Below are 21,975 nucleotides of genomic sequence, written 5' to 3' on the forward strand. Positions count from 1 at the left end.
ATAAAGGCCTAAGTTTATAATAGGGCAAATTATTTGGGTCAGGGGTAATTCATAGATGTATACGAGGACCAGGCCCAAAAAGGCCCCTTTCACACGAGCGATTTTTCTGCGCGGGTGCAATGCGTGACGTGAATGCATTCCACCTGAATTCATTTCAATGGGTCTGTGTACATAAGCTTTGTTTTTCACGCATCACTTTTGCGTGAAAATCGCAGCATGTTCTATATTATGCGTTTTTCACGAAGCCCTGGCCCCATAGAAGTTAATGGAGCTGCGTGAAAAACGCATTGCATCCGCAAGCAAGTGCAGATGCAATGTGTTTTTTACTGATGGTTGCTAAGAGATGTTGTTTGTAAACCTTCAGTTTTTTATCACACGCGTGAAAAACGCATTGCATTCGCGCGGAAAAAACGGAACTGAATGCAATCGCAGACAAAACTGAACTTGCTTGCAAAATGGTGCGAGTTTCACTGAATGCATCCGGAGCCAATCCGTCATGCTCATGTGAAAGAGGCCTAAAGCTGTACTGATGATGTGGTGTATCTAAACCTGCCCTGTCTTAGGCCCCTTGCAGACGAGCGTTCCTCCCGCAGCGAGTACGCAACGCAGCTCCCGGCCTGACCTCCCAGCGCTACCGGGAGTCTCATAGCATTATATTGATTTATAATGCTATGTAACCTTTACAGTTTTGGAATGTATTGGATAACACTGGCAGCATTATGCCAGTGTTATCCAATACATTCCAGAAGTGTAAGGGTTACATAGCATCATAAATCAATATAATGCTATGTGACTCCCGGTAGCGCTGGGAGGTCAGGCCGGGAGCTGCGTTGCGTACTCGCTGCGGGAGGAACGCTCGTCTGCAAGGGGCCTTAGTGTATATCCGCATGGGGCTGATACGCTGTGGATTTGCATGTGACCAGATTTTGCTGGAGAATTTGCTGCTGAAAAGCAGCAAATTTTGCAGTGTAAATTCCACGCTGTGGTGTCTTCAGTGTATTTTTGGGAGGACAAAAATATGCCTTGGGGCTAATCATAAAAAGGGGCTGTTCTAGATTTACAAAATATAGCTACTTTCCCTCAGAAGCAGCACCACACCTTTCCATAGGTTGTGCCCGGTATTTCAGCTTAGCTGTACAGAACGTGACAGAACAGGTGTGGCGCTGCTGGACGAAAGCAGACCTGTTTTGATAAGGCCTCTTGCACACGAACGTATTTTCTTTCCGCGTCCGTTTCTTTTTGCGGAACCATTTACTTCAATGGGTCCTCAAAAAAAAGGAATGTACTCCGTATGCATTCCGTTTCCGTATATCCGTATTTCCGTTCTGTAAAAAAACATGTCCTATTATTGTCCGCATTACAGACAAGGATAGTACTGTTCTATTAGGGTCCGGCTGTTCCGTTCCGCAAAATACAGAATGCACACGGATGTCGTCCATATTTTTTGCGGATCCATTTTTTGCGGACCGCAAAATACATACGGTCGTGTGCAAGAGGGCTTATTCTGTAGAATCCCTTCAATGCCCCTGAGGGTCACTTTTCCTTCTCCCAGAAGTACTGGAAGCATTGCTGATGGTTTCCTTTTAGGCGTTCTGTGTGCCGCCATATATTGCCTACTAGGGTAGAATAAAGCTCCGCACGCTGATCTACTTCAGAACCTTACCGCAAGGGCATCAGCCAACTTCTTGTGCAACTTCTTGTTCTCATGCCGCAGGAACTGAATGGTCTCCCAGTTCTTCTGGACGGTTGAGCTGGCGCTCTCCTGGTACGCCTTGTGGTCGCCATCTGCCAAGAATCGGCACAAGTCAGTTACCAACTACTGCTCTAAGGTATACACATGTACATAACGGCTGCCATCTTGATGGCCTCTGGGTCCACACCACAGTAGTCCTGCAGCACACGGTCTTACCCAAAAGCTGAATTTTCTTCTGTAGCTCTGTGATCTGCTCATGAATGGGAGGTTTCACCCCAGAAAGAGTTGCAGTGCTGGGCATGGCTGCCTGACAGGGGGCAAAATATAAAGGGTAAGTTCACACTGGCATCGGGTCTGCAAACCTTTACAACACTTCTCACAGCTGATGGTTTGTTACAATGTTTCCTATCTAGACAATCTTCTGTAAGCTAAACATGTCAGCAGCACACGTCTTTCCTTATTGCTGCTATCCACACTGATACAGTGCGACAACCCCTCAGCAGTATGAGCACACTGCTATGATCACTTATGCTGGCTCTGCTGCTAGATCAAAGGAATTTCACCAAGTATATAACCAGTCTGATGTGCGCTATACATATCAAGAAGCGGAGTCTTCAGACTCTGAGGGCACCATCGCAGTTCTCGGTGTGGTCAGCAAACTCTCATGAAAAAAAGAGGACATCTTCCAAGTTGGGGATACTGTGGTCCGGGGTCTGGATTTGGAGGTAGTTTGGCCAGCCAGGGGTCTGTAAGGGTAGTCTCTGGTCTGTATTAAGGTTTAGTCTGGTCTAGGGTCTGTATTTTTGGGTAGTGCAGTTTAGGGTCTGTATTTAGGAGTAGTCTGGTGTCTGAGTTTAGGGGAGGCTGGTCTAGGGTCTGTATCTTTGTGTAGTCTGGTCTGGAGTCTTTATTTAGCAGTAGTCAGGTCTGAGGTCTTTATTTAGTAGTAGTCTGGTCTAGGATCTGTATTTAGTAGTAGTCTGGTCTAGGATCTGTATTTAGTAGCAGTCAGGTCTAGGGTCTGTATTTAGTAGTAGTCAGGACTAGGCTCTGTATTTGGTAGTAGTCTGGTCTAGGATCTGTATTTAGTAGTAGTCTGGTCTAGGATCTGTATTTAGTAGTAGTCTGGTCTAGGATCTGTATTTAGTAGTAGTCTGGTCTAGGCTCTGCATTTAGTAGTAGTCTGGTCTAGGGTCTGTATTTAGTAGTAGTCTGGTCTAGGGTCTGTATTTAGTAGTAGTCTGGTCTAGGATCTGTATTTAGCAGTAGTCAGGTCTAGGGTCTGTATTTAGTAGTAGTCGGGTCTGGGGTCTGTATTTAGTAGTAGTCTGGTCTAGGGTCTGTATTTAGAGATATTCAGGTCTGGGGTCTGTATATAAAGGATAGTCTGTTCTGGGGTCTGTATATAAAGGATAGTCTGGTCTGGATTTGTACTTAGGGTAGTCTGGTCCAAGATCTATATTTAAAAGGGTTGTCTAAGTTATTTTTATTGATGACCTATCCTCAGGATAGGTCATTAATATCAGATCGGCGGAGGTCGGTAGTATTGTAGTATAGGAACGAGCCGTCCCACTGAAATGAACAGCTTAGGTGTAATTACACTGCTCACCGCTACTGTTGCGATGGCAAGCAGGTAAACAATGAAGAGAAGGCAGCGCTGGCACGACGCACGCCTTCTCTTCAAACAGCTGATCGGCAGGGGTGTCAGACCCCCGCTGATCCGATAATGATGACCTATCCTCAGGATAGGTCATCAATATAAATAACTTGGGCAACCCCTTTAAGAGTAGTCTGGTTTGAGGTCTACACATACAGGTAGTCTGGTCTTGGGTTTGCACTTGATAGTAGTCTGTTCCAAGGTCTGCATTTGGGGGTGGTCTGCTCTAGGGTCTGCACTTGGGGGTAGTCTAATCCTGGGTCTGCACTTGGGTGTAGTCTGATCCGGGGTCTGCACTTTGGGGGTAGTGTGGTCCGGGGTCTGCACTTGGGGGGGGGGGGTAGTGTGGTCCGGGGTCTGCACTTGGGGGGGGGGGGTAGTGTGGTCCGGGGTCTGCACTTGGGGGGTAGTCTGGCCAGTGGTCTGCACATAGGGGTAGTCTGGTATGGGGTCTGCACTTAGGGAGTAGTCTGCAGTCTGCACTTCTCTGGTCTGGGGTCTGCACTTAGGGAGTAGTCTGGTCTGGGGTCTGCACATAGGGGTAGTCTAGTCCAAGGTCTGCATTTGGGAGTGGTCTGCTCTGGGGTCTACACCTGGGGGTTGCTTGGTCTGGGGTCTGAACTTGGGGGGTAGTCTGGTCTGGGGTCTGAACTTGGGGGTAGTATGGTCCGGGGTCTGCACTTGGGGGTAGTATAGTCCGGGGTCTGCACTTGGGGGTAGTATAGTCCGGGGTCTGCACTTGGGGGTAGTATAGTCCGGGGTCTGCACTTGGGGGTAGTATGGTCCGGGGTCTGCACTTGGGGGTAGTATGGTCTGGGGTCTGCACATAGGGATAGTCTGGTCCGGGGTCTGCACATAGGGGTAGTCTGGTCTGGGGTCTATATAGGGGTCTTGGGTGTATATCTGGCAGATCTGTCCTATAACTTTGCACCAATTTACTCGCCCTCTTTCAGACTATCCCTGACGCCCCTTCTCAGAGGTTGCGGAGTATGAATCCGTCACAATATGGAGACCTACACCCACCCTGTGCACAGATCACCCTCTCTGGTAAAATCACCTTGTTTCCAAAATGTAGTTTCCATTACGTTATAAAAGTCCAGAAATGGCGCCAATCTATGAGATAAACCTAACAGTATATTCCATACAAGAATATTCAGGACTTCTTACTCACCTTGTGATATGTCTCCAGCAGCCTGCTCCTGTCCCCAACAACTCTGCTGCTGAGCAACAGTTTCCCTAGCAACGGCTGACACACCTTCCCATTGGCTAAGACGTATCCGCCATGTTGGTACTCATACCACTTGCTATCGGGAGAAATCGACCATGTTACTACTCCCGACCGACTTCCATTTTAGCCAAATGTGGTTATTTAGTATATAGAAAAGAATACGTCAGCGTCTGTTACTTAAATCAATCTATTATAGTCAGAAATTTACAATGAATACGAATATCAAATAACCGGGCATTGCCTCAACCAAGATGGCCACCGGTGTCACCCGGAAGGGACGTAGCCGGAAGTGAGGCTTCCGGAGACTTTGCTCAGGCTGACGGTGTCAGAGAAGCGCTAGAAGGCGGATATTGGGTTCCTGGTGGATGGAAATGCAGCAGGTGGTTGTCGTCCTGGGGCTCCTGGCGGTGCTCAGCTGCCGGGCTGTGGAGGTGAAGAGACCCCGGGGGGTGTCCCTGTCCAGTGAGTGCCGCCTTCATTCATTTCCATTTGCTATGCTTTACGCCTTGTCCTGCAGGCTGTACCTCCTCCACGTCGGTGGGTGGCGCTGTGACACAGTTGTGTCACATCCCGCGCTGGCTCAGCTCGACGGTCTGCACTGCAGCAAATACTTCTACCCGGAGGTCATTAGGTTGTAGCGCCACCTGATGGACGATCTGTGAACTGCATCCGCAAACCTAACGCGCCACTGACGTTCCAGACTTTTCCATACTGAACATGTCAGTATTGGAGGAGAGTAGACCACGGAAACGCAGGGGCTGCATGCGTGATGGCCTGGCATGGTTTGTGCCTCGGATGCCATTGCTGCCAACCTCTGTGGTGCCCATGTAGGCTGTAGAAAGTGCAGCAGCTGGGGCTGTGGTAACCGGTATTACTGAAGCCTGGAAAAGCTGGGTGACAACTGTCGCTGCTGCAGCTTTCACATGAGTTGTCACCAAGCTTTCCTGAGCGGCAAATCTGCATCGCCCTGTAAAAAGACATTGCACACACCCATAGCTAAGCGGATGTGCCGTCCAGGAGTCCGGGAAAGCTGGGTGATGACTCGAGTTAAAGCTATAGTGGAGGTCACATATGAGAATCTATTGGCGGACATAATATGATTATCTCCAGTCTCATGTGAGTGGTCACCCAGCTTCCCCAATCTTCTGAGCGGCAAATCTGCATACACATCCATAGCTGAGCAGATGTGCTGTTCAGGAGATTGGGAAAGCTGGGTGATGACTCATAGGAGCGCTCATTTCTGAGAATCTATTGGTGGCCATAATATATTATGATTATCTTCGTTCACATCAGTGGTCACCCAGCTTTCCCAGGCTCCTGAGCGGTAAAATCTGCATAGCCATGTAAAAAGACATTCTGCACACTCTCAACTGGGCAGACTTGCCATTCAGGAGTCTGGAAATCTGGATGACAGCTCATGTGGGAGCCATATCCATGGCAGTTGTGTCACCCAGCTTTCCCAGATGCCTGAATAGCGACTGGAGGTATCACTACATAAGTTTCTCTACAGCAACCTTCACAATGCAATAACACATCCCACATACCTATAAGTAAGCGGATATGCCTCTCAGGAGTCTGGGAAAGCTGGGTGGGGTCTTGTGTGGTCATATATGAGAATCTATTGGTGGCCATAATACACCCAGCTTTTCCAGAGTCCCAAGCGGCAAATCTACCTAGTTACGTTTAAAAAATCCATTCTGCACATTCATAACTAGGCTGACCTGACATTCAGGAGTCTGAAAAGGTAAAAAAGCTGGGTGAACTCTCATGTGAGAGCTGAGCTTGGTCACCCAGCTCTCCCAGACTCCTGAGTGGCAATTCTACATCAAGACTGCTGATTGAAACCTCATGAGGGTTGTAGTAGGGATCCTACTTTCTCAAATATGTCTCCCCCCCCCCCCCCCTCAGTCCTGCACCCAGACTTGCCACTCAGGGGTCTGGAAAAGCTGAGTGTTACATAGTGGGAAAGTTGGGTGACACATATATGGCCCCCACTACCACACAGCTTTCCCGGGCTCCTGCTTATATATTGGTGTGCTCTATGTCAGCTCATTGCAAATATATGTCTGCCACAGCTCCCCCGTGAGCAGTCACCCAGCTTTCCCAGACCCCTGAATGGGAAAACGCCTTAATTGTGTACATCCCCCACGCCCATAACTAAGCAGATTTGCCATTGAGGAGTCTGGGAAAGCTGGGTGACAAGGAGATGTACAGTGGTAGAGGGCGAGTCAAGGACTTTGCATTGCTCTCACCTTAAAGGGGCGTCACGTGGCCGCCATCTTGCATGCTCTCAATATAGCTGTTGTCCTTCTTCTCGCAGATCGCAGCTTCTACGATGAGACCAAACCATTCACCTGCCTGGATGGCTCCAAGACCATCCCCTTCGACCACGTAAATGACGACTATTGTGACTGCGCGGATGGCACCGATGAGCCCGGTAAGATCTGGAGTAGTGGCGGCCTCTGCAGGAGGAATGTGGTATTACACGGCGTCCATTCAAATGAAGGATGACCTCGTAATAAATGAGCAGCGGACGATCATTGTGCTCCAGTCCGTTTAATATAGCGGGGTCTTGAGCAGGGGACCCCATGTGACCTAGTATGACAAACCCCTTTAAAGTGGACCCGTCCCCTCTCGTCCTCTACGTCTGTTGTAGTAACTACTTGCATCCCCCATGTAATAACAATTCTGGAGCATCTATTCTTATAACTCTGTGTTGTGCCATTCCTTTATTATTCCTTCTAGAAGTTATAAATGAGTGTCCAGCAGCCTTCAGTAAGGGTACGGATGGGTGTTACCAGTTGTGGGTGTGTCCCTGCATAGTCTGACATTATCCAATCAGTGCTGCTGGTGTCAGACTATGCAGGGACACGCCCCTTTGTACCCTTACTGCAGACTGTTGGAAATTCATTCATAAACTTCTAGCAGTAATACTACAGGAATGGCACAATATAGAGTGATGAGAATAGATGCTCCAGATTTGTTTTGACAAGGGGAATACAAGTGGTTACTACAATAGACAGGAGAGGGGACAGCTCCGCTTTAAGGGCAATTTTTCTGGTTTTACTTAAAACGTAATAACCTGTACAGTTTAGCAACTTTCTAATATTTGTTTCCTCACCATTTTCAAGATCTCTTCTTGCTGTCAGTGAACTGGAGCATTCTTGATTATATACAGAGACTGAAAACCTGTGCAGACCTAATAACTTCTCGCAGCTGAGGGTTTGACACAATTGCATCCAGTCTAGATAATCCATTAGAAGCACAGCTTTTTCTCTAAGACTGTTCCCATTCACCGGCAGCAAGCAGGAGTGTTTTTAGACGCCTGTTTATCACGTGGCGCCCTTGTGGGGTTGTTACCAGTTACTGACGGCGTTCTTCTTCTCATCAGGCACTGCCGCGTGCTCCAATGGAAGATTCCACTGCAGCAACCCCGGGTACAAGCCTCAGTACATCCCCTCATCACAGGTCAACGACGGAATCTGCGGTAAGTGGTAGGGGGAACGTTTTTGTCATGAGGGCGGGGTCATTTCTTGGTTTTCGGCTCGCCAGCTTTTGTTGAACTACAACTCCCAGCATGCTGGACGTTGCTTCAGAAGAGCTAAAAGCTGAAGATCATTTTGGCAGCCGAACGAGACAGAACCCACCATGGAAATGTGCCCGTTACCCATTGGCAGGGCGGTCCTGGCCTGCGCTGTTTGCTTTAGTCCCCATTTACACGTTGCACCCACGAGATGGGTAGAGATCCTGCTCACTGCGCTGCAGGGCTCATTAACCCCTTCATGACTGACCACCGTCTTTTGACAGTGGATGGTGGGGGTCTGGAGTCTATCGAGATGTGTTATGAAGTCACTTTTGTGGAGATCCTGAAGTGTCACAGTAGCAGGTAGATTCAACAGGAGGCTGCGATTTACAGCCGTGACTGCGCCGAGAAAGAACATCTCCTTAACCATCGCCGCATGAATAGGCAGCACAGCCTCCTGCGCTTCGGTCCCTGTATGCAAACTGCCCGAATGGCCGGCAGGGTCGCTGGTCTCTGCATTCAATGTCTGTCAATAGCAGTGACGTGTTCCCTGGCGGAGCGTAGATGCAGGGTCACATGCCACTTGGGGAACATGTCGCTGATGCAGCGGCGCACATGACGGCGTCTGTTTACATGCGGATACCGAAACACAGTGGACTCGGGGAGCTGGAAATGTGCAGCGGGAGCAGGTAAATATGCCTCCCTTCACAGATGTGGTAGATAAGGCAATTTAAAGTATAAGGGATTCCTGGACAGCCCCTTTAAGGGTCCATTCACACGTCTGCAAAATGTGTCCACATCCGTTCCGCAATTTTGCGGAACGGGTGCAGACCCATTCATTTTCAATAGGGCCGGAATGTACTGTCCACATCCGCATTTGCGGATCCGCACTTTTGCATCCGTGCTTCCGTTTCCGCAATTGCGGACAAGATTAGGCATTTTCTATTATAGTGCCAGGGATGTGCAGTCCGCAAATTGCTGAATGCACATTGCCGTTGTCCGTGTTTTGCAGATCCACAAAACACTTACGGACGTGTTGCTGGACCCTAAGAGTTTGCTACAGTTTCTCACAGAGGATTGTCTACAGGGGATACAACTGTAACAGACCCTCAGCAGTGGGCGGTGTTATCTTTATCCTGGGGTCATAAGCAAGAATGCTCCCATGTACAGACGGCAAGTCGCTACCTTGAAAGTAACAAAATGCAGAACTGTTGTGTTATCGCCTTCTTGGGATGGTGAAGTCCTGGGCTGCAGAGCTGACAATCTTCTCTACCCGCAGATTGCTGCGACACTACTGACGAGTATAACAGCGGAGCGCGCTGCGAGAACACTTGCAGGTGAGGCTCTCTTCCATGTAAGGTGATGATGTGTTCCTGGTACTTCTCGGATTTCCCTCTGATGCATCTTCTTCTGTTCTCAGAGAGATGGGCAGGAGGGAGCGCGAGGATCTGGAGAAGAAGGCGGAGATGGCACGGGAAGGCATGCTCCTGAAGCAGAAGTTTATTGAGGAGGCCCGAAAAGGCAGAGAAGAGAAGCAGGTGATGGACAAATCCTTAGACTGCACCCGGAGTGCCATACAGATACAGCTCCCTGTGCCTCTGGGTGCCCTCCAATCACTGCCACCACCTTCCATTGTGACTAGCAGAGAAGGGGCACTCACAGGCAGCACCAGTGGGAAGCGCACCCATCAGTTAAGCTTGAAGTTCTTGATGAATTGTCGCATTTAAAGGGCACTAAAGCCACAGCTTACATTTTCAGTTCTTTTGGATGCAAGTCTATTCCCTTTTATCAGCCTGTGGAGTGAAGATGAAGACCGGTGGGAAGTGCAGGACAAGCCTTACCCCTGTCATCACTTCATCAGAGACACTTACAGAATAGGGCTGAGCTGCGATACCAAGCACAGCCACTATACAATGGATGGCGCTGTGCTTGGTCAGCTGAGAGAAGGCCATGACGCTAAAGCGCCGGTGCCTTCTGATACAGCTGATCGGTGGAGGTCCTGGGTGTTGGACCCCTACCGATCAGATACTAATGACCTATCATGAGGACAGGTCATCGGTTAAAAAATCTCCCAAAACCCTTTCAAGAGCCATCTTATAAGATTCCCTTCTGTGCTAGAGATGCAAGTAGTCACCCAGGGCAACCAATCAGGGCACTGCTTTCATTTTCCATAGGGCCTTTAAAAAACAGAGAATTGGAATGTGATTGGTTGCCATGAGCAAGTACTAGTTTTGATACTTCCCTCTCCCCCCCCCCCCGCAAGAGAGTGAAAAATTTATATTGCTTGCACACGGTTGGCAGGTCACATGAAAGTTGGCAGTGAAGCCCCCAGAATGGCATCATGTTGGTATGTTTAACAGTAGCCATCCATGTCCCTATCACACTGGCATCTAGCGTTCACCCTTATGGGAGCGTCGTAGTGGCACTGGTCTAGGGGCTAATAAAGGGTCATGACGCGTTGACCGCTATACTCCTTATTTCTGGCGCAGGTGAAGCTGCAGGAGCTGGCAGAGAAGCGGCTGAGCGTGCAGACACTGGTGGACACCCTGCTCGCCGAGAAGGAGTCGGCAGAGAAGCCGGAGAAGGAAGCAAAGGATGCCCACAAGCAAGCGTGGGAAGGTGACGTTCTGTGGCCTGTCTCATCTCGTGATGGTCGTAGCGGTGTGCTGTCCTTTAATGGATCTATCTTTCGGTATTGCAGAGCGGAGGGAGGTGGAGAAGGCGGCTCTGGAGAAGAAACGCTCCCTGGAAGTGTTTTCTGAGCTCGACCAGGATTCAGATGGAATGTGAGTGCAAAGACAAATGATCACGGTTGAGCTTGATAAATCTCTTGCAGTTCTTGTGTATACAGCTCCTATGCAGACTTCTTTGTCTCCATGGTTACAGACTACAAACAAGTCCCGTGTGTAGTCTGATCCCACAGTCATTGTGTGTATGTGTTTTGGATAGGCTGTCGGCGCCGGAGCTGCTCTCTCACACCGAGCTAGATGCCGATGGGGATGGTTCATTGTCCGACAAGGAATCCCAGGTGAGGCCCATGGACGGAGCTGTGTGCGGCACATATTCCTAGCCGTTTTACTGTGAGCAATTTACCATGGCTTGTACCCCAGTTTTCTGTCATGAAAAAGTTTTTTCTGCTTTCCCCCAAAAAAGTGGGTACAGCTTGAATAGGACGTGTTCTATCTTTTTTGCAAGGCCACGTAACGGAAGTAAGGATGCACACAGTATGCTGTCCTTATCCTTTACGGCCCCATTGAAATGAATGGGTCCACATCCTTTTCGCAAAATTGCGGAACGGATGTGGACTCCAATATATAGTCATGTGAATGAGCCCTAACAGAGTGTGTCTGGGCCTCTGCCGCCCCTACAGATTTAGCATAATTTAGGCTAGAAAATGAGCGTAAACTATAGCTGGAACGTACGCCTCCTAGCTGACGTACGTTTGGGTTTGCGGCACACGGGCTGCCAGAAGATGTGCCAGATTTGTTTAGACGTATGTGACTATTAGTAAATTTGGAGCATCTTACGCCCGTCTTCTTTTGACTAAAGCCATGGTAATCTGCCCCAAAGTGTTTAGAAAGATCAGTCTTAAAGGGGTTGTGCCAAGCATTAACCACTTCCCTACTGCCGTACGGCCATATGTGTCGGCAGTAGGGTCTTAAAAGATGTGAAGCGGGTGCTGTAACTGCAGGGTGGCCGCTGTTTCACACAGCCAACACCCGGGGCCTCACATTTCCCATCTGGGAGTGCGCGCTCCCGGTTCCGGATTGCTTTCTGAGCTCTGGGAAGGCATTCCTTAGTAGTAATAGGCCGAAGCCTACACAAGGCTTCCTGGCCTACTACTGGTATATTCCAGTGCAGACCTGCAGGTGTCAGCACTGCATTGGAATATTCTGAATTTTCTATTCAGTAATGAATAGAAATGGCAATCTGATAATTGCATGTTAAGTCCAAGTGGGTCTGAAGCTTTTTACAAAAAAATAACCCCTATCCCTAAAATAAAAAATGAGAATCGTAGGCTTTGCAACGTCTGTAAATGCCAATACTATTAATGGGATTATCCAATTTCTGACCCCCCCCCCCCACATGTGCCAGGTCCCTCACAGGTAATATACTTACCCCGCTTCTGATCCCTGCACCGCCGCTGCTGCTTCTCACTGTACACATATAAAAACATCCGGGGGGGGGGTTGCTGGAAGCAGCCAATGGCAGACGGGGACGAGCCTTCCTAGCATCGCGGGTGATGCTAGGGAAGCTCGTCATTGGCTGCTCTACCAAACCCCTGCCCTCCCCCCGAAACTAGATGCGGGGACCAGGAGCGGCGTAGGGAGCATGGTAAGTATATTACCTGTGAGGGGCATGGTACATGGGGGGGCTGTTTCAGAAATTGGATAACCCCTTTAAAATATAAAAGTACCCTATATGGTGAATGACGTGACTGGAATAAAATAAAAATGTCCAATTCACAGTTTTTTAATCGATTCACCTCCCAGAGAAATTTAAAGAGATTCAGTCACCTGGATTTTAGTGACAGAGCTTTAAACATCATCACATAAGTCTGCTCGTTTTGTATTAAAATATACTAGTATTACTACCCTAAGGCCCCTTTCACACGGGCGTTGCGGGAAAATGTGCGGGTGCGTTGCGGGAACATTCGCGATTTTTCAGCGCGAGTGCAAAACATTGTAATGCGTTTTGCACACGCATGAGAAAAATCGGCATGTTTGGTACCCGAACTTCTTCACAGAAGTTCGGGCTTGGGATCAGTGTTCTGTAGATGGTATTATTTTTCCCTTATAACATGGTTATAAGGGAAAATAATAGCATTCTGAATACAGAATACATAGTACAATAGCGCTGGAGGGGTTACATTTAAAAAAAATAATAATTTTAACTCTCCTTAATCCACTTGATCGCGCAGCCCGGCTTCTCTTCTGTCTCCTTCTTTGCTGTGTGCAGGAACAGGACCTGTGGTGACATCACTCCGGTCATCACATGATCCATGACCATGGTAAAAGATCATGTGACAGACCATGTGATGACAGGAGTGACGTCACCACAGGTCCTTTTCCTGCACACAGCAAAGAAGACAGAAGAGATGCCGGCTGCATGAGCAAATGGATTAAGGTGAGTTAAATTATTATTCATTTATTTTTTTTAACCCCTCCAGCGCTATTGTACTATGCATTCTGTATTCAGAATGCTATTATTTTCCCTTATAACAATGTTATAAGGGGAAATAATAATGATCGGGTCTCCATCCCGATCGTCTCCTAGCAACCGTGCGTGAAAATCGCACCGCATCCGCATTTGCTTGCGGATACTTGCGATTTTCACGCAACCCCATTCATTTCTATGGGGCCTGCGTTACATGAAAAACGCACAAAGAGGAGCATGCTGCGATTTTCACGCAACGCACAAGTGAAGCGTGAAAATCACCGCTCGTGTGCACAGGCCCATAGAAATGAATGGGTCGGGATTCAGTGCTGGTGCAATGCGTTCAACTCGCGCATTGAACCCGCGCGGAATACTTGCCCGTGTGAAAGGGGCCTAAGTGTTGTCCTTTGTCTAGAAAATTGCTTTAATTAATATGGTAATCACCTGAGTAAGGAGCCCAAGGGGCTGTCCCTCTGGCCGTTGGAGACCAGACGCGCCCCTTCTCCTGGAGCCCAGCACAGCCCCACAGCTAATTTACTCACTCCTCATTGCCGGCTGGCGCATGTGCAGTGCGTCCTGTGAGGCCGATTCCAGGCGCCGACATGTGTATCCACGGCGCATGCGCGAGCTTATGGCTCGGCGAACGCATTCCGTGGATACACATGTCAGCGCCTGGAATACTACCATAATCATTTTTCCAGCTACCTTGCTTTGGGTATGCAGTGCCACACTATTCGACAGGTTGTGTGGGGTATTGCAGCCAGCCCCATTCACTTTAATGGAGCGGAGTTGCAGTACCAGACACAACCCGTAGACAGGTGTGGCAATGCTTTTGGAAGAAGGCAGGCATGTTTTTCTAATCCCGGACAACCATTTACATCCTCTTCAACTTTCTTCTGCCACAGGATCTTCTCGGAGGTTCATACTCAGTGGATGTTGCCTCCTTCCAAGAGTCTGTGTGGCCACAAATTAAAGAAAAGTTCAAGTCAGCGGTAGGTGCTGACCTAATCATTTTGGAGCATAGATTGTAGCTGCTGTGCGATGTTGAGGTCTGACTTGGGGTTCTTGTTTGCCAGAATGATGTCCTTCCGTTACCTCCAGTAGAGGAGGGAACAGAAAGCCACCCAGAAATCCCCCCTGAAGATGAGGATGATGATGTGGAAGAGGGAGATGACGAAGATGATGATGACGACTCGGATGACTATCACACAGTGAGCACAGTTACTTGATAAAATTCTGCCTTCCCGGAGCCACCACAAGGGGGCACTAATGAGCTTACCAGAGACAGATTTGTTATTGCCTTCAATGGGAAACTAATAAATCTGTATTCAGCTAGCATGCCATAGTAGTGGCCCTCTACTGGGATAATGATGGGGCCAAATTATTCTTTATGGGATCTGGAGTGATCCCTAAAATCTATAATGATGGAAATTAGGAAACAGAAGTAAACAGTAGACATTTCTGTTCTGTGTCTGTATATATTAGACGGCAGTTTGCAAGAGGTACTTGTGGGTAGACTGAAAATTACTAAGAGTAAGGCTGTGAGAGACACTCCTCTTATTTATCACAGGCTCCACCAAGCAAGTCAGATGTAGAAGAGGTGGAGATGCCACCTTACGATGAGGCCACCCAGGCTCTGATAGATGGTGAGTGACATTACCCGTCATGTAACTAATGGTGCACTACTACTTCTAGCCTCCTTCCTGAGCCCGTATTGTCTTTATTCCAGCTGCTGAAGTGGCGCGTAATCAATTCAATGAAGCAGAAAAATCCCTGAGAGAAATCGACGATACAATCAAGTATGCAATAACCCGGCTCCTGATCCTCTTATTACCCTGTAACATCTTATTACAGTAACCCAGCTCCTGATCCTCCTATTACCCTGTAACATCTTATTACAGTAACCCGGCTCCTGATCCTCTTATTACCCTGTAACATCTTATTACAGTAACCCGGCTCCTGATCCTCTTATTACCCCAGTAACATCTTAGTACAGTAACCCGGCTCCTGACCCTGTTATTACCCTGTAACATCTTATTACAGTAACCCGGCCCCTGATCCTCTTATTACCCCTGTAACATCTTATTACAGTAACCCGGCTCCTGATCCTCTTATTACCCCTGTAACATCTTATTACAGTAACCTGGCTCCTGATCCTCTTATTACCCCTGTAACATCTTATTACAGTAACCCGGCTCCTGATCCTCTTATTACCCTGTAACATCTTATTACAGTAACTCGGCTCCTGATCCTCTTATTACCCCTGTAACACCTTATTACAGTATCCCGGCTCCTGATCCTCTTATTACCCCTGTAACATCTTAGTACAGTAACCTGGCACCTGATCCTCTTATTACCCTGTAACATCTTATTACAGTAACCTGGCACCTGATCCTCTTATTACCCTGTAACATCTTATTACAGTAACCTGGCACCTGATCCTCTTATTACCCTGTAACATCTTATTACAGTAACCTGGCACCTGATCCTCTTATTACAGTAACCCGGCTCCTGATCCTCTTATTACCCCAGTAACATCTTAGTACAGTAACCTGGCACCTGATCCTCTTATTACCCTGTAACATCTTATTACAGTAACCCGGCTCCTGATCCTCTTATTACCCCTGTAACATCTTATTACAGTAACCTGGCTCCTGATCCTCTTATTACCCTGTAACATCTTATTACAGTAACCCGGCTCCTGATCTTCTTATTACCCTGTAACATCTTATTACAGTATCCCGGCTCCTGATCCTTCTATAATATAACTTTTGTCAGCTCTCTGATAGAGCTTTGACCTGTTTGTCTTGTATTTAGGAGTCTGGAGAAGGAGATTTCACAGGATTTTGGACCACATGGAGAGTTTTCTTATCTCTATGCGCAGTGCTATGAACTTTCAACAAGCGAGTGAGTGTTCTGCATTGGCAGGATGGGGTTATTAGTAGCTGTGGTATATATAAATTGCTGAATTTTAGATATTGCTTGTGTTTGTATGTTACTAGTGAGTGATGTTCTGTGATTTGCTTTCTTAGGTATGTTTATCGCTTGTGCCCATTTAATCGTGTGACACAGAAACCGAAGGTTGGAGGATCGGAGACTAATCTGGGGTGAGAGGGTTTGGTTGTGAAATTCGGCTTTCTCATTGTGTTAAGTGGATCTGTGATGGTTTTTCTGATGATTTTTGTCTTCTACAGAACTTGGGGATTCTGGTCAGGACCAGAAAATGATAAATTTGGTTCAATGAAATATGAACAGGGAACAGCCTGTTGGCAGGGACCAAACAGGTCTACACAGGTGAGTGATCTAATGGTATCTGCCCCCATTCCCTATGGGGTGACGCACATAGAAGGGAGGAGCTATGTGACATGGAGTCTGCGCCTCCCTACACATGGTGACACAGACAGGAGGGAGGAGCTATGTGATGTGGAGTCTGCCCCTCCTACCACAGGGTGACACAGACAGGAGGAGGAGCTATGTGACATGGGGTCTGCTCCTCCCACCACAGGGTGACACAATGTAGATTCTATGTACAGTATGTCAGGAACCTGAGCTATAGGAGTAACAGTTTTGCCATTGCTTTCTCCTTCATTCATCCTTTCTCCTTCATTTATCTGTTTTTGCAGGTGAAGCTGTACTGCGGGAAGGAAACCGTCGTCACGTCCACCTCAGAGCCCAGTCGCTGCGAGTACCTTATGGAGTTCTTCACTCCCGCCGCCTGTCAACATCCAGTAGAAATCCCACCAGAAGACCATGACGAGCTGTGATACCAGCAGTGTAGGTGCCGTATGATTCTACTTCACCTGCGCTCTATACACAGGCCTCCAATATCCAGATGAAGGGGATAGCAGCAACATGCAGGGCCTGAGGGGGCGGAGCATGACTCAGGGATTGGTGTCCTTTGAATCCTGGTATCATACCCCACCCCTCAAACCCTGCTCCCTGTGTCTTTAAACGTAATTGAGTGCATTTCTTCAGGGATGCAGCAGGGGTCAGTGTTGTACCTGTATGCCTGTAGTATGCTATGCATTGGTGAAAGCATTTGTCAGTCTTTTCACTGCGAGGGGTGCGTTGGTTACATCTGAGGACCGGAGCGGCTATAAACAGACAATTTAGCAAAATCCTGATTATTTTTTTATTTTTTCGCTTTTACACTATTAGAGATCAGGCAGTAGGAAATGGCCACTAACCTCCCCTAGTGGCTGACTGTAGTCAATCCATACAAACCTAATACCCATCTCAGCTGAGGGTTTCTTAAAGGGGTTTTGTTTTATTTATTTATTTATTTATTTATTTCCTTTTGGATAGGTCCTCAGTATCGGATTGTTGGGGTCCTTCACCTGGGTCCCCGCTAATCAGCTGTTTGAGACGTCACCAGGTGCTCTCAGTAGGGCTTAGCTGCACCTAGGCCACGTAGCGCCGTCCATTGTATAGCGCCTGTGCTTGGTATCACAGCTCAGCCCCATTCACTTCACTGGGGCTTAGCTGCACCTAGGCCACGTGGCCTCCATCTACCACTAAAGGGTGCTCGTTGCATACTGTTTGTGAAGTAAAGGCGTTGTCTAAAGACATAAAAATTTTGATTGCCTGGACTTTATTTTAAATTTTTATGCAAAAAAAACTCCCTTTCTGACAGTCTCACTGTTCCAGCGCTGCTTCTTCTGTCAAAGCTTGACCTGATTTGATGAAGTTGCATGCACAACCCTATGACCGCCAGTCAGTGGCCTCAGTGGAGACATATACAAGAACTGCACGGGACTGCTGTCCTTCAGATGCAACCCCTTCACTTTGTCTAACTACTTAGATGCCACAGTCACTACTGCCAGTGATATCCAAGGGGTTACACTGCCTGGGATCAGAGTTACCTCCTGTAATAAAACCCTTGACGGAGCTTGTGGCAGCACCAACAACCCCTGCAAGATCGCCATAACGAAAATGCAGATCACAGTAGGAACTAGACCCTGACTGTTCATAGGAGGCCATATAAAGGAACAATAGGTGTATGTCTATTAGGCCTCATGCACACGACAGTATTTTTTCACGGTCCGCAAAAATGGGGTCCGTAGGTCCGTGATCCGTGACCGTTTTTTCGTCTGTGGGTCTTCCTTGATTTTTGGAGGATCCACGGACATGAAAAAAAAAGTCGTTTTGGTGTCCGCCTGGCCGTGCGGAGCCAAACGGATCTGTCCTGAATTACAATGCAAGTCAATGGGGACGGATCCGTTTGACGTTGACACAATATGGTGCAATTGCAAACGGATCCGTCCCCCATTGACTTTTAATGTAAAGTCAGGAGTCCCTTTTATACCATCGGATCAGAGTTTTCTCCAATCCGATGGTATATTTTAACTTGAAGCGTCCCCATCACCATGGGAACGCCTCTATGTTAGAATATACTGTCGGATATGAGTTAGATCGTGAAACTCAGATCCAACAGTATATTCTAACAGAGGCGTTCCCATGGTGATGGGGACGCTTCAGGTTAGAATATACAAAAAAAGTGTACATGACTGCCCCCCCCCCCCCCTGTTTTTAACTCATTGGTGGCCAGTGGGCCCCCCTCCCTCCCCTGTAGTTAACTCATTGGTAGACAGTGGGCCCCCCTCCCTCCCCTGTAGTTAACTCATTGGTGGCCAGTGGGCCCCCCTCCCTCCCCTGTAGTTAACTCGTTGGTGGCCAGTGGGCCCTCTCCCCTCCCTCCCCCTCCTAATTAAAATCTCCCCCTCTATCATTGGTGGCAGTGTAGAGTACCGATCGGAGTCCCAGTTTAATCGCTGGGGCTCCGATCGGTAACCATGGCAACCAGGACGCTACTGCAGTCCCGGTTGCCATGGTTACTTAGCAATTTGTATAAGCATTATACTTACCTGCGAGCTGCGATGTCTGTGACTGGCTGGGAGCTCCTCCTACTGGTAAGTGACAGATCATTAGGCAATGCGCCGCACAGACCTGTCACTTACCAGTAGAAGGAGCTCCCGGCCGGTCACAGACATCGCAGTTCGCAGGTAAGTATAATGCTTATACAAATTGCTAAGTAACCATGGCAACCGGGACTTCAGTAGCGTCCTGGTTGCCATGGTTACCGATCGGAGCCCTAGAGATTAAACTGGGACTCCGATCGGTACTCTCCACTGCCACCAATGATAGGGGGGGAGATTTTAATTAGGAGGGGGAGGGAGGGGAGAGGGCACACTGGCTACCAATGAGTTAACTACAGGGGAGGGAGGGGAGGCCCACTGGCTACCAATGAGTTAACTACAGGGGAGGGAGGGGGGGGGCCCACTGGCTACCAATGAGTTAACTACAGGGGAGGGAGGGGGGGGGCCCACTGGCTACCAATGAGTTAACTACAGGGGAGGGAGGGCGGGGGGCCGGCCGCACTGGCCACCAATGTGTTAACTACAAGGGGGGGTGGGGGTCTGCCCCCTGCTGCCTGGCAGCACCTACCAGGCAGCAGGGGGCAGTCATGTACACAGTTTTTCAGTATATTCTAACCTGAAGCGTCCCCATCACCATGGGAACGCCTCTGTGTTAGAATATTCTGTCGGATCTGAGTTTTCACGAAGTGAAAACTCAGCTCTGAAAAAGCTTTTATGCAGACGGATCTTCGGATCCATCTGTATGAAAGTAACCTACGGCCATGGATCACGGACACGGATGCCAATCTTGTGTGCATCCGTGTTCTTTCACGGACCCATTGACTTGAATGGGTCCGTGAACCGTTGTCCGTCAAAAAAATAGGACAGGTCTTATTTTTTTGACGGACAGGATACACTGATCACGGTCTCGGCTGCAAAACGGTTCATTTTCCGATTTTTCCACGGACCCATTGAAAGTCAATGGGTCCGCGAAAAGAAACGGAAAACGGCACAACGGCCACGGATGCACACAACGGTCGTGTGCATGAGGCCTTATATGTATACATATTATATATGTATATTAATGTAACTCCTTTATTCCTCTTGTGCTTGCAGCAGCCGTAGCTAGAAGGACTCCATACGAGACTCAAGTGGAACCCTAAGAGCTGTGAATAGTTGGATCATGCGGTCACCCTGGGACCTCAAACCTCATTCGAGACCCCCGTCCCCTGTTCCTGATCTCTGCAGTAAAGGACACTTGGCAACTAAAAGACACATTCCATCCTCCAACCCCTCCTTTGCTGCTTCCCTGGACCACTTCTGCCATGTTGTACATACTTGGGACTTAAAGGGGATGTCTAGGATTAGAGAAATATGGCTGATGTCTGGTAACCAGCTGTGCCCTATTCAACAGAATAACGCTAACCTGTAGTAACTGACAAGGCCCATGGATAAAAAAAAAAAAAAAAAAAGCAGACCTGATTTTCTAATCCTGGTCATCCCTGTTAAATAGTTCACGGTTTACAGTGGCTGCTACCATGTGTTTCTTGTGTTCATGCTGGTCGGAGGGATTATGTGCTCTGTGCTTAAAAATACAGGTTGGTTTATATAAAAGCTGACTGTGTCATCCCTTCTTTCTAATCAGCAAGGTCCGTAGGGTTCTGAAGTGCTGAGCTGGAGTCATGTAATACTAATACAAATTTGAAGAAGGTGAAATGATAGTCACCACTAGGGGGCGCTTACCGTAGACAATTGTTATTCTGATCAATGGCAGCTGAAGAAATCTGTATGGAATGCGCTTCCTCTAGTGGTGCTTTCAGACAGTCGTCTCTTATTTGTTTTACTCTTATGACTTGGATTCAAAAGATACAGTTCAACCACTTGCACATATCTTATAAATTAGGCTACTTTCACACTTCTTTTTTTTTTTTTGCTAGAATAATCATGGATCAGCAAAAAACACTTCCGTTCTGATAATACAACAGCCTGCATCCGTTATGAATGGATCCGGTTGTATTATGTTTAACATAGCCAAGACAGATCCATCGTGAACTCCATTGAACTAAGTCTGAATGGCCTGAAGGACCTATGGTGCGCCAGTACAGCCCTGTAATACTGCTGGTTGGGAGTAGGAGCATGGACTGGAGTATATGAAGTCTGGGTGACCTACAGAAGCAAAACCTTATAAATTGTCCCTGGAGAGTTGGTGGGTGTCTGCTGGGGTCCGTTCCTGTGGTGTTGACACTTGGAGGTCTGAAGGGTCCAATGGTGTTGACCCATGGGCTCCTTTTACTAAATAGATGCCACGTGTAGGGTTCTCGCACAGTTGTCAAATTGCAAGGAAGTGTGGAGATTTTGGCGTCTGAAGTACTTCTGGAAGACGTTACAGAAATGAAAGAGAAAAGGCCTCCAGGAGATATTGGATCCAAGCATCAGTCCTGCAATGTATTCTGCATGAAAGAACTCGGTTGGAATACAGTAGACATCTTAAAGGGAGCCTGTCTCCGGGATTTGGGGTATAGAGCTGAGGACATGGGTTGCTAGATGGCCGCTAGCACATCCGCAATACCCAGTCCCCATAGCTCTGTGTGCTTTTATTGTGTAAAAGAATATTTGATACATATGCAAATTAACCTGATATGAGTCCTGTCCCTTGGATGAGTCGGGGACAGGACTCATCTCAGGTTAATTTGCATATGTATCAAATCATTTTTTTTAGCACATAGAGCTATGGGGACTGGGTATTCCGGATGTGCTAGCGGCCATCTAGCAACCCATGGCCTTAGCTCTATACCCAAAATCCAGGTGACAGGTTCCCTTTAAGTTTTGGTCAAAATAAGAACCTTTCTAAAAATAAAAATA

The 21,975-nt window shown here is 47.9% G+C and overlaps 2 protein-coding genes across 4 annotated transcripts in view; one reads left to right on the forward strand and one right to left on the reverse strand.

The window, feature by feature from the left end:
* The window catches only part of ODAD3 (outer dynein arm docking complex subunit 3), a 17,213-nt gene extending 12,285 nt beyond the window's left edge, over positions 1 to 4,928 (reverse strand). Inside the window, exons 1-4 of one of the 2 annotated variants that reach the window (XM_044278965.1) lie at positions 4,810 to 4,928; positions 4,522 to 4,654; positions 1,910 to 2,000; positions 1,664 to 1,785 (exon numbers count right to left, since the gene is read on the reverse strand). In XM_044278965.1, the coding sequence (XP_044134900.1) occupies positions 1,664 to 1,785; positions 1,910 to 1,994 (207 nt within the window). In that variant the 5' untranslated portion in view covers positions 1,995 to 2,000; positions 4,522 to 4,654; positions 4,810 to 4,928. Of the gene's footprint in view, positions 1 to 1,663; positions 1,786 to 1,909; positions 2,001 to 4,521; positions 4,711 to 4,809 lie in introns of those variants that run through there. The other variant, XM_044278967.1, reaches the window with a different exon arrangement.
* On the forward strand, positions 4,849 to 20,727 carry PRKCSH (protein kinase C substrate 80K-H). 2 transcript variants are annotated; one of them, XM_044278969.1, is made up of 17 exons: positions 4,849 to 5,040; positions 6,899 to 7,015; positions 7,970 to 8,065; positions 9,381 to 9,438; positions 9,522 to 9,639; positions 10,591 to 10,720; positions 10,803 to 10,887; positions 11,051 to 11,129; positions 14,164 to 14,250; positions 14,335 to 14,469; positions 14,829 to 14,904; positions 14,988 to 15,057; positions 16,076 to 16,165; positions 16,291 to 16,365; positions 16,453 to 16,552; positions 16,882 to 17,036; positions 20,230 to 20,727. In XM_044278969.1, the coding sequence occupies exons 1-16, from the start codon at positions 4,944 to 4,946 to the stop codon at positions 17,020 to 17,022; spliced, it is 1,554 nt and encodes a 517-aa protein (XP_044134904.1). In that variant the 5' UTR covers positions 4,849 to 4,943; the 3' UTR covers positions 17,023 to 17,036; positions 20,230 to 20,727. The 2 variants fall into 2 exon arrangements, with proteins under 2 accessions (XP_044134904.1, XP_044134903.1); XM_044278968.1 differs by having other exon boundaries at positions 4,855 to 5,040; positions 16,882 to 17,032.
* The last annotated feature ends 1,248 nt before the right edge of the window (positions 20,728 to 21,975 follow it).

This window comes from Bufo gargarizans, chromosome 2 (genome assembly GCF_014858855.1).
Source record: "Bufo gargarizans isolate SCDJY-AF-19 chromosome 2, ASM1485885v1, whole genome shotgun sequence".
NCBI lineage: Eukaryota > Metazoa > Chordata > Amphibia > Anura > Bufonidae > Bufo > Bufo gargarizans.